At 36.8% G+C, this 12,015-nt stretch overlaps 1 protein-coding gene across 2 annotated transcripts in view; it reads left to right on the top strand.

The window, feature by feature from the left end:
• NUCB2_1 (Nucleobindin-2) overlaps positions 1-10,808 on the top strand; it is a gene marked incomplete at its 5' end in the record, with an annotated part of 29,122 nt that extends 18,314 nt beyond the window's left edge. Inside the window, 3 exons of one of the 2 annotated variants that reach the window (XM_051218534.1) lie at positions 4,120-4,178; positions 7,138-7,320; positions 10,292-10,808. In XM_051218534.1, coding sequence (XP_051074589.1) covers positions 4,120-4,178; positions 7,138-7,320; positions 10,292-10,444 — 395 coding nt within the window. The remainder of the gene's footprint in view (positions 1-4,119; positions 4,179-7,137; positions 7,321-10,291) is intronic. The other variant, XM_051218533.1, reaches the window with a different exon arrangement.
• Between the last annotated feature and the right edge of the window lie 1,207 nt (positions 10,809-12,015).

Here is a 12,015-nt window from a genome sequence, read left to right as displayed (position 1 = left end):
CTTAATCGTTCATGCCAGATCCTATGTTGCAATAGGTTAACATAATTGCCTTTATTTATATTAAGTATAGATACTTTTGACAATAAACCTTACTTACTTACTTTACGCTTTTAATCCCTCGTGGAGGAGCATGGGTCGCCCACCAACACTCTCCATCCAACTCTGTCCTGGGCAATCCTTTCCAGTTACTATTCATCCCTTTGATGTCTACTTCCAATGCTCGACTCAATGTGTTCCTTGGTCTCCCTATTTTCTCTTTTCCTTCAGGATTCCGAGTTAGGGCTTGCCTTGTGATGCAGTTTGGTGATTTCCTCAGTGTATGTACTATCCATCTCTGGCTTCGTCTCATAATTTCCTCTTCGGATTGAAGCTGGTTCGTCCTCTTCCACACCACAGTAGGCTGTTGCTGATGGTATCCGATCCGGTCAACGGACATTGAGTATCCTTGAATAGACAACTATTTATAAATACTTGTATCATTTTGGTGATCGTTGAAGTTGTTCTCAAACTTCCAGCTCCGTATAGCAAAACTGTCTTGACGTTCGTATTGAAGATCGTTACATTGATATTGGCTGACAGTTGTTTTGAGCTCTATATGTTCTTCAATTGTAGGAATGCTGTCCTTGCTTTGTCAATCCTCACTTTCTCGTCTGCATCGGATCCTCCGCGTTCACCGATGGTGCTGACCAGGTGCGTGAAAGATTCCACATCTTCCATCAAGTGTGATTGGGTTGGTGTTCTCCGTGTTGTGTATTTCCGGATATTGCTTTTTTCTCTTGTGTATGTTGAGGCCTACTGATGTAGAAGCTGCTGTTACACTGGTTGTCTTCATCTGCACTTATTCGTGTGTATGGCATAGAAGAGCCAGGTCATCTGCGAAATCCAAATCGTGTAGTTGCATCCAACCTGTTCATTGTATTCTGTGCTTTCCCTCAGATGTCGAGATCTTCATAATCCAGTCGACCACTAGAAGAAAGAGGAAGGAGGAGAGTAAGCAGTTTTGTCTGACTCCGGTCCTCACTTGGAATGTGTCTGTGGGTTGTCCTCCATGCACCACTTTGCAGGATAGTCCGTCGTATGAATTCCGGATGATGTTGACGATCTTCTCAGGTACTCACACTATAGTGTCGAAGAAGTTTCCAGTGTTCTCCTATCCACACTGTCAAATGCTTCCTCATAATCAAGGAAGCTGATGTATAATGACGAGTTCCACTCAACTGATTGTTAAACGATGATCCGTAGTGTCGCGATTTAGTTTGTGTACGACCGATCCTTGCGAAATCCAGCTTGTTGATCTCGAAGTTGGGAGTCTACTGCATCCTTCATCCGGTTCAGCAACACTGTGTTGGAAACTTTTCCTGGTATTGATAGTAATGTGATGCCTCTGTAGTCCTCACACTTGCTCAGATCTGCTTTCTTTGGTATCTTGATGAGGTGTCCTTCTCTCCAGTCCGTCAGCAATTGTCCGTCCTCCTAAATCTTCCCGAATAGAACGTGAAGCATGTTTGCAATTACTTCTATGTTTGACTTCAGTGCTTCAGCTGGTATATTGTCAGGTTCTGTTGTTTCCCACTCTTGATTTGTCTGATGGCCATCCTGATTTCTTCGATCGTTGGAGGAGTGACCTCTGTAAAAAGGTCTGTGAGTGTTGCTTCGATGTCCGGTGGACTGAGTGGAGCTGGTATATTCAAGAGTTCCACCCATCTGTTCCTATGCTCTTGAATCTTGGTGATTGTCTTGCCTTCTTTGTCCTTGAGTGGTCTCTCTCTAGTTTACTATATTTCCTTACCAGTTTCTTCGTTGTGGCATATAGTTGTCTCATATTTCCTTCCCTTGAAGCTTTCTCCGCTGTCGTTGCCAGATCTTCCACGTATTTCTACTTGTCAGTTCTAATGCTTCTCTTCACTTGCTTGTTTGCTTCTGTGTATCCAGATTGTACTTTGGCTTCCTCTACCCTTGTTCGGCTGTTGTTGATTGCCGTTTTCCTATTCTTCCTTTCTTGAATATTGCATGGGGTTTTGATGGGGACCCATTCCTTATGATGATGCTTGTTGCGGCCTAAAACCTCCTGAGATGTTGAAGTTAATGCTTATTTGGTACCTTTCCAGTTTTCCTCCGTAGTAGTTTCTTCTTTCAGTAGATCCTGTAAGACTTGGAACCTGTTGTTGAGAGTTGTCTTCAAGTCGTTGAATTTGTTAGTATGTCATAGAAAGGTTGTATTGAACCTTTGTACTGCTGTTTGTCCAGTTGTCCAGTGCTTCTTTAGCTTCAGTTTCAACTTGGCCGCAACCAGATGGTGAAATGAAGCCATTTCAGCTCCTCTCCTGGTTCTCACATCTTCTACTGTTGTTTTTAATTTTTTATTGATGTGAATATGATCTGGTTCTTCGTGGTGTAATCCGGTGAAACCCTTGTAGCTCTGTGTATGTGTTCGTGTAGGAATATCGTGTCGTCTATAACCACTTTGTGGAATGCACTTTGTTATAACTTGTCAGTTAAATGCTACTTTTTATATCCGGTCGTCGCTGATTGTTGTATCAGAAACGCTTATCACTTATCCTCGGAACGAGGTACCTCCGCAATTCACACGACGCGAAAGTAAGAACACAAAGACTGGTATAAGTTAAGATTTATTAACCCCAAAACACGACGATGAGGACGATAGTCAAAAATACATTCGTTTATATATTGATTGTACTCACAATTTGATTAATAGTTATGATGAGATCACATATATATACGTAACAAATCACATACTGATTATAGTTCATGTCCATTGAATACAAGAATATCGTATATGATACAGAATAAAATATCATACGAGTAAACAAAACAACTACTACACTGAATTATCAAAACAGAAGTAATGTTGAACAAAACTCATGAGTAAATCAATCGAATTTTGACCTTTCTTCTCGTCATCTCACACCCAGGTTTGCAAATCTCTCCCCATTTGCGTTTTTCTCCCCCAGTTTATGTCGTCCTTGATATCTGGTGTTATCCATTCCGACTTTGGCACTTACGTCTACCATCAGGATAGTGAGATCCTTTCTTGGGCTTTACGCTATGATTGATTACAGTCGCTCATAGAGCTGATCTTTATTGTCGTCGTTGCTATCATTGGTGGGTGCCTAAAACGATCACATTAATCGTGATTTGCTTCTTCTTTATTTTGAAGAATGCTTTGGCTATCCTAGATCCGTGAGATTTCCATCCTATAAGTGCATTCCTTGCTTCTTTGTACAGCATTAGAGTAACTCCCTGAGCGTGTGGAGCATTTTCTTCTTTGTGAACAGAGTGCACGAGCAACTTCTCCACCATCTCAAAACTCTCCCGAATTTCATACACATGGTTCCCTTTATTATTTTAAAGAGAGCAAGAACAAAGGTTGGTGCAGGATAATATGAATTCATTTTATTTCGTTAGGTTCTCATCAGCTGCTTACAACTTATACATCAGAGGGCGATGAAGGATGTATATATGTAACATGATGTAGCAATAGGTGTCACTAGTTCCGAGTGTTGCCAAGTTGTCCTCATTTCCGTTGCTATTTTACTGCTCCTTCTGGTCTCCTACATTGTACGGACGTTCCATGTACCTATACGAATTGATGCTCTGGTTGCTAGAAGGGACACCAGCCTCGCGACTTCCGAAGAATCTCAGCTTTCATTGTGAGGCGTCATCATTTTTCCTTCAACTCCCAGTACAGAGTTTAAATGGTTTAATTTTTTTTCTGGTTGGTGTTTTTTTGCTAGGTTTATTTCTACGGGATGGTGTTGCCGACCCTATGCCTAATCCTCCTCCTTTGTGTGGGTTTGGGACCAGCAGTAACTCTAAAAGAGCTACAAACGGAGTTATTTGAATCCTTAGAGCTATGATAAAGCAATACAATTGATCAGTAGTGTATAATGATAAAAAAAAACATAAAAAAGCATGTTTTATTTTATTCAGTCATATTAAATATATTTCTTATGAATTGTCAAAATTTTATCTCCACAAGGCCTTACTGCTGAGGCAAATAACTGATAAAAATATTCTGTAGTTTTACCATTATTTTTTTCTATTTATAGTTTTTCATTCTCTTGTTATTTTTCTTTTAAATATAAATAAATAATTTAGATTTAGATGGAGACGGTTATCTGAATATCCATGAAGTTGAAGCACTTTTACAAAGAGAAGTAGGTATAATTTTCATTCTCGTTTTGAGATCAATAAAAAATATTTTATTGTTATAGTGCATTTTATTTATAGAGTATTTAATATTAAGCTACAAAAGTATTATCGGTAAGAGTTTTGTATAGATACAAGCCTGAAACAACGATGACGAACTTTTAATCAGTTGTTTACCAATTGGAAAATAGCTTTTGTAAATGAAGTCAGTGGCCCAGTCATATACAGCGTAGGACCATGTATATATATACATCGGTGCAAGTTGCCATACCTCATTAGCACAACAAGATGAACACCAAATTCACGGATGTAGTTACTTCAATGATAGTAATATATCGAAGAGAGATTGTGTATAAGGATATAGTACAAAAAGAAAGAATTAGAAAGAAAGATATAAAGTAATTTTAATCTCATGATTTATGGAAAGACAAAAAGTGTATACACCAACGTAAATGAATAGTTTATGGAGAAGAAAATAATAATATTTTACATAGCGTAAATAGATTTTATGTAATCGATGAATCTATTGAAGTCTACCTAAGGTTTTTCGGTTTGTAGATCAAAAACAACTTCATATTAGTTCGTTCAATTGAATACAGAACATCTGTCTTCTCTAACCTTTATTAGGACCCAAAAAGGGTTTTTGAATTCTCCAGTCTTCTGTAACAATGATGTTAAGTCGGTTGACGCATGTCGATTCTCGCAGTATGTTTTCTAGTGAAGATCTTGTTTCTTCAAAGTATGCACCAATCGGACCGGCACTCAGATTGTTCCTGATTGGGGTTTAGGAGCAAAGTTTATTTGCGTGTTACATACATTTTGCATTGAGAGAATCGAAAGTTTTGTACATTTAACACTGTCATTTCTTCTCTCTTATGAAAAAACCTCATTATTCACTATCAATTTCAATGTTTTGAACATAAGACAACGGTCTTTCTACTTGTCATTTTATGCGTTACATGATAAAAGTCATTCATTTCGAATTTCACCCAAAAACCTAACAGTATGTCTTTCAATTCTGATTGACTTTCCCTTTACTATACACTTGTCTTACTATCTAGTCTGTTTGTGAAATGTTTACCAAGATGAATATATTCTTTTTGAACTGTTAGGATATACCCCATTAACTGGACATGATCATTTATTATTTGATATTATATTCTAAAAACCGAAAACATTACTTAGTGACTGTCCTATTGTTCGTAGTTTAATTTCACATCAAACAAGCGTCTGAGCTCAAAATGAAATATTTCATCCTTAAAACTAAGCAACTATGATTAGCCGGTACTTTACTTGAGTCAGTTTCAGTTTCTTTGATACTAAAATGCGGAGTTCAGTCCTGCCTTTTTCATGGACTTGAAAGCATCTGTTTTCTTCATTGATAGTTGTCAAAAATTGCTCGAAAGTTTGGATACTCCTAAGCCCTTTTAAATCAAAACACGGAGTTTTCTTAGGAAATGACCTCCTAGTCTTTGGTCTGAAGGGCTTATCCACATGACAGTGGGGTTATATCAGTATCATGGTCACCAGTCACCACAATAGCTTTACACGCGATTCATTCCCCGTGGCCTGTTTCCACTGTTGTTTGAAATAAAGATTTTCTAATTCCTCTAAATACTCTCTTCGTGTACACCACTGGGGGTCAGCCTTCACCCTCTCACTTTATTAAAAATGCCCTGGATATTTAAAGACAGTATGTTTTCTCTTGAAGCAACTATAAACTCGTAGTCGTGTAAGAATATTTTTAAGAAATCAGATTCTCCGTACTATCCCAACTTCTTGAGTTGGGATCCTAATCACCATGCGACTGTGTGGCTTGAGACGGTCTCAGGCACGTCTGGGAACAGACGTCAAGGCCAGTTCGGCTACATAGTTTGCTTTTGTATTCCTCGTCAGCAATGGTATGCATCTATCTTGATTGTGTTATTAATCTATTTCTTGTAGTGCTTACTGTTCTTATTTTCTTGTTCTTTGGTTGTATTGTTATCCCTCTTCTGATTCTTCACAGTAGTTTCATTTCTCTCTTAATATGCTTGACTCAGTTACTACCTAGTTAAAGAAAAATAATATTCAATTGTCGGCATGAGCAACTTTTTCGATTTAACAATTCCGGAGGTGATACATTACCAAAGGTCACCAGGTTTTTCAAGTATCAAGCAGTTAATTGACATTGAACTAGTCATCCAGGGTAATGCTTGAGTATGTGTTTGGAAAATGTTCATTTTATGTGATTAATATGACCTGTGGGTATACTTACAGATGTACATTAATTTAAGTGAAAGAAGTTTATGCTTGACACATTCCCAAATGTGTCGCTACTAGAGAAGACAGTTTAGAACCCTGACGGACGAAGGGTCTTCAGAAAGGTTACAGTAGGATTTTTGGAGTTCTGTTGATATATATGTATATTACTTTTTCATTCGGTGTCCATGAACAAAGTTATCTCTGGCAATGTGGATGTACTTTTCGGTGAATGTTTTAATTTCGGGTTACTGGTTATTAACTTTTTGGAAAGCTCATTCTCTATAGGTTTTCGTTAAACTTTAGCCAATTCATCATCAGTTGTGCCCCCCGTTTATATTCGTCTAACCATTGAAAATAGAAAATCCATTAATTCTCTCTGGGATGCACGTACATCCAGTTGATGAGTCCCAAACAGGACGAGACGCGCATCATGAATTTGTTATTGTGTTCTCAAGAATAGTCAGATTTTATCAGAAGGGCTAAGATCTCTTTGGGAACGTCTTAGTAATCTCATTTTAGTGCAGTTAATTTTAATTAAATTCTTGTAATCCAGTCATCACAAGCAGATGGATACATCCTATTCAAAAGTAACTTGTTTTCAAAATGTTTAACTAAATTTCTTCTAACTAAGTAACATTTGTTTTTTTCGTGAGATAATTTATTTCAATATTAATCAGCATTACATAAAAGCACAAATGAGTAAATTTAGTGTCGTATTTTTAGCTTGAAAAGGTTTATAATCCTGAAGATCCAGATTACGACCCATGGGAAGAAAAGTATGATCAAAGTAGAATGCGACAAAAATTTATGGAACGATTCGATACAGATGGTGATTACTTTGTTTCCCGTGATGAATTTCTAAGAGGTGTTAATCAACCTTATCCATCATATGACAGTGATTGGATGGTTAGTATTTTTGTATTATATTCATCTAAGTTCTTAATATTAATTGTAATAAATTTCTCTTTACTACTTCATGTGTTCGCAGATACCAATGCTTTTAAACATATTTTTCGCCTTGTCTTTTTTGTATGACAGTAAGCTTTACGTAAAATTGTGTGCAATAATTTTGAATACGCCTAAAATAACAGGGGTCATAACCATGTGATTTATAGTTCGATTAAACGTACAAAGATTGATTCTAGTTGACGCTTCGCTACATTTATAAAACTAAATACGTAGCACTATTTGTAAAGTGTTCATCTGATAGTACTAAGATGTTTACGATTCGTGTGCACGCAGAAATCAAAAAGTTTGATCACCTGATGAGATTAAAGAATGGAGATTTATGAATGACCCTTAAATCGATATTTAAAATGAGAAAAGTGATTGCAACTGATCAACTGCGGTTGATCTGAGGCTTTGCCACCCAACATTTCGAACTAAGTATTGGGATTGCCCCACGGATCCCAACCATGAAATTTGCACTTCTCAATGCGGATGAAAAAACGTCTTGTCATTGAATTTGTAAAACATTACTATACTATGATCTGTCTGTCTTAGCTTTTTTTCAACCTACTACCACTTCAGTTACCAATATACATTGCATTAGGTAGTTGTTGGACATACATAACACATGTCCCATATACCTCATCTTTACCTAGTACACTGTACCTAACTACATGACTACTCTATCAGTGCTTTCCTCATAGATTAGTAACTTTTTAAAGAGGCTTTTCATCAAACAATGTTAGCTTATGCATTTTCTCAGCCTTCAAGCACTATGCTTCATAGCAATATGTCGTCGAAGATCGTGGTGTTGCATTGTACACTTACCCTTTTATAAGGGGAAAGACATCTCATATATTCCATCGATGTTACAAGTTGACTAAACCCAATCTAGATCTTTGTATCCTTGATGAGATAGGTGGTGGTTGGATACATTTAACGAATCCCCTAACGACCTCAGTCGATGAAGATTTATAAATTCACCGTTAATCTTTTCCTTCTTATCCTTAACCTTACATCGGTATTACACATTCAATTATTTTAAAATACGCAAAGAGTGTTTCGAAGACGTTTGATTGAATACTAGCAACCTACGGTTGTTCCTGATTTTCACAAACCATGTTTCACATCCTCAGAGTAATACTATGTGAATTGCTACACCATTTCCTCGTCCGTTGGTTAATAGGCCAATATATCGTGTTTATCAAAAGTGGAATAATTTGTCAACAGCCAGAGAGATGCTTATCATAAACTTAGATTTCCATCAGTAATATGTTCATAAAAACTCTGAATCGTTTATAAATGAAAAGAATATCTAAACTGGTAAAAAAAACTTCGAACTTCCGAATGGACAACACAATGTTTGCGTAAAAATTGACCGAATTACCTCCTGTACAACGAAACAAATAATTAGAACCAACGTACGAGTTTTGGGAATGCATAGTTGATCATATATTTGACACAAATGAATGTAACTCGATAAAACTACACGCAAAACACGAAAGTGTAAATCACATGTTCTTGTTAAATCTATGTTTAATGGGTTGTCGAATTTATGGTTTAATGTTGGCTATAAAGATATTCTTGTGTATTAACTATTTTACCCTTGATAAATCACATATTTGTTAAGATGTCATAAAGTATTGTAATCCGTATTTTTAGCTTATCATTTTATTACAATGTAATTCTTGTTTGTTCAACAATAGTTGTAATTCAAGTGCTGTTGTGACGTGCGGTGTTCGAAATCTGATACTGATACACGATGTGTTATGCGCTAAGCCCCCCCCAACTGACTACTTAAGCGAGAAAGTGTATTAGACTACTTAACAAAATGCACAAATACTCATATATATACCATTCTATCCCTAGAAAATTGACCCGTTGACCCCAGTGAAATATACTTGATCCTTGTGCCACTTCTGATTGCCATCGATTGATTTTGTCCTACCTCTGGTTGGCTCTGCATATCACGTGCTTCTGCATTTTTTTCTACAATTTGTTAGACTAAATTTATGTTAACAGTTGAATTCACAAGTCGATATAAACTAGACCATCATTGAAAACCTGAAAGCACCGACTGGATTGAAGTTAAATATTACCATTGTTGGATGCCGGCTCAGTGCTTTAGAAGTTAAGTGTACACGCGCAAGACCGAAGGCCTTGGGTTCGAGTCCTATGCACTGGATAATGGATACGTGTTGCTGAGGAGCCCCATACTAGGGAGAATCTTCCATCCGGTGCTTCCGGGTTCCCAATGGTGGTCTTGCTTTAATCGATCTCTGATTCCAACTGTTAAAATAAAATCTAAAAAATTGCAAAAGCATCTGAATTACAACAGTTGTTGATCGAAGAATTCCAGCTAAAATACTACAATCTCCACAAATTCCCGTACTGATAAATTTATTTCCTTTGTTTTTCAAACAACTGATCATGCTAACATCGGTCTACGATTAGCAATACACCCCTTATGGTCGCTCACTTACTAGATTCGCATAACATACGATCTGACCACCGTAATGATGGTCACTATCCTAATCGATTGATTTTGTTATTTCTAAACTATATACTGAATCTGAGAGTTGTTCACTTATTAATTACACTAAATATCAGCAATCTTATGAAGACAACATAACCAATTATTTATATTTTTTGCTCAAATTGCATACCCTTAGTACATCATACCCAAATTCATTTGTTCAACATACTAAAATCATTTGACTTCTGATTCCTTGTATACAAATCACAAAACCATCTAAGGTTTTGAATAATATGCAATTAATTTCTTGTCTATATTTGATTCAAATCACGTTTGTTAACCTCCATGACTTAGGAAGTATGATTTCCCTTTATTTCTTTTGTAACACATATTACCTATATAACAACATATAAATCATATAACTGTTTAACAGTGTACTGTTTCTTTTTTCAGACTGCTCAAGATGAAGAGGATATGTTTGAAACAAATGAAGAGGAATTAAGAAGGTTAGCTAGTGAAGCACAATTAAAAGAACAAAATCATTTGACTCATGAACCGGATCGTCAGCAAACAACAACACAACAGCCTAAGGTACAAAATGTATAGGGTCGTAATTGTTTTTATTCACGTATATTTATGAGCTATCGATTACTGTTGTTAGTCAATTATGAAAGAACTAGGAACTTCTTGACCAGATTATGTTGATTTGTCCTGTAATTTATTTTTATCTCGACAATTTTTAATCTATACTTTATCCGCCTTTTTATTTACATGCAATTAAATACTGATTACCTTTTGAGTTTTACGAACGTAAATTAGTAAATTAACTTTTATTTGTTGCTTGCTTCTCCTTCTATCGCTCCATGTTATACTTACGATTTGTTTTTATTTTTCTTTATTTCAATCACATATCTACCTCAAAATTGAAAAAATCAATAAGTACAAAGTTCAAAAATGTTTGTATCTTTGAGTTAGTAATGTTTTTTTTTAAAATTTTTATACGGTAACAGAAAAGTGAGGGAATTTCTTGACGGTCTACTCACAAAACCTTAATAAAAATCACCACGCCTATTTACTTGGTAAATATTACCAAAATGTTATACTGATATATACCTTTCACTGCTTTTTTGACTGCACGTTATTGTGAGAGAAAAAAGAAGTGCACTAAGAAGGTATTCCTGCATACCTTATTTAACAATAGTTGGCAACTAACTAATCACTGAGTAGTAAAAGATGCAGGTTTAACGTTGATCGTATTTTATCGATCAAGTTGTAGTTTGGCCCCTGGTCCAAGTAACTTTACATCGTGTGGACTGTTTCAGTCAGTCAGGTAACAACGTAAAACTTCGTACGTACGTACATCAGTTCAAGTTGCCACACCACATTAGCACACAAATACAATTGTCGATTCAAATCCCGTAGTGGTAGAGGTTGTAAGAGTATAAGCAGTAATCGGGAAAATTAGTGTTTGGAGATGTTATTTAAAGAGTATAATACAGTGAAATAAATTTGGGAAGAGAAAAAAAAGAGATAAGAAGGAATAAGGAGATCAAAATTTGGGAGAACACAAAGAGTGTATGCACCTGCGCCATTGCGAACGATTTTGAGTCATGTCAATCAGGGTCTCTAACCATCGGTTGCTATCATCTCGCGGTCCCCAACCAAGTAGTCTACACCTACCAACATGACAGTCCACTTGTCAGTGACTTCATGGACTTGTGCCATGTTTTGGTCTGGCCGCCCCTACCTTTCTTCCCATCTTCTCCTATACCAATGAATATCGCACGTCGAGGCAGTCGGTCGTTGGGCATACGTAACACATGTCCCAGCCATCTCAGCTAATGAAGTTTCCCTACTCCATCAATTGATTTGCCATCCTTACCTAGTACCCGTTTCCTAACAACTGCGTTACTTACTCGATGGTCCCAGGATATACGAGCAATCCCTCGAAGACACCTATGGTCGAATACTAGTAACATACGGATATCCTCTACTCTTACCGGCCATGTTTCACTGCCATAAAGTAGGACGGAACGAACTTCTGCGCAGTAAACACGTCCTTTGGTTGATAGACGGATATCTCGTCTACGCCGTAAATGACGCAAGTTGGCGAAAGCTAGGCGAGTCTTCTGTATCCGTGCTGAAATTTCGTCACACACCAGATTGAATCTAATATT

This window comes from Schistosoma haematobium, chromosome 1 (genome assembly GCF_000699445.3).
Source record: "Schistosoma haematobium chromosome 1, whole genome shotgun sequence".
Lineage (NCBI taxonomy): Eukaryota > Metazoa > Platyhelminthes > Trematoda > Strigeidida > Schistosomatidae > Schistosoma > Schistosoma haematobium.
The sequence above is the reverse complement of the archived record's forward strand: the minus strand, read 5'-3'. Positions and strand labels throughout refer to the sequence as shown.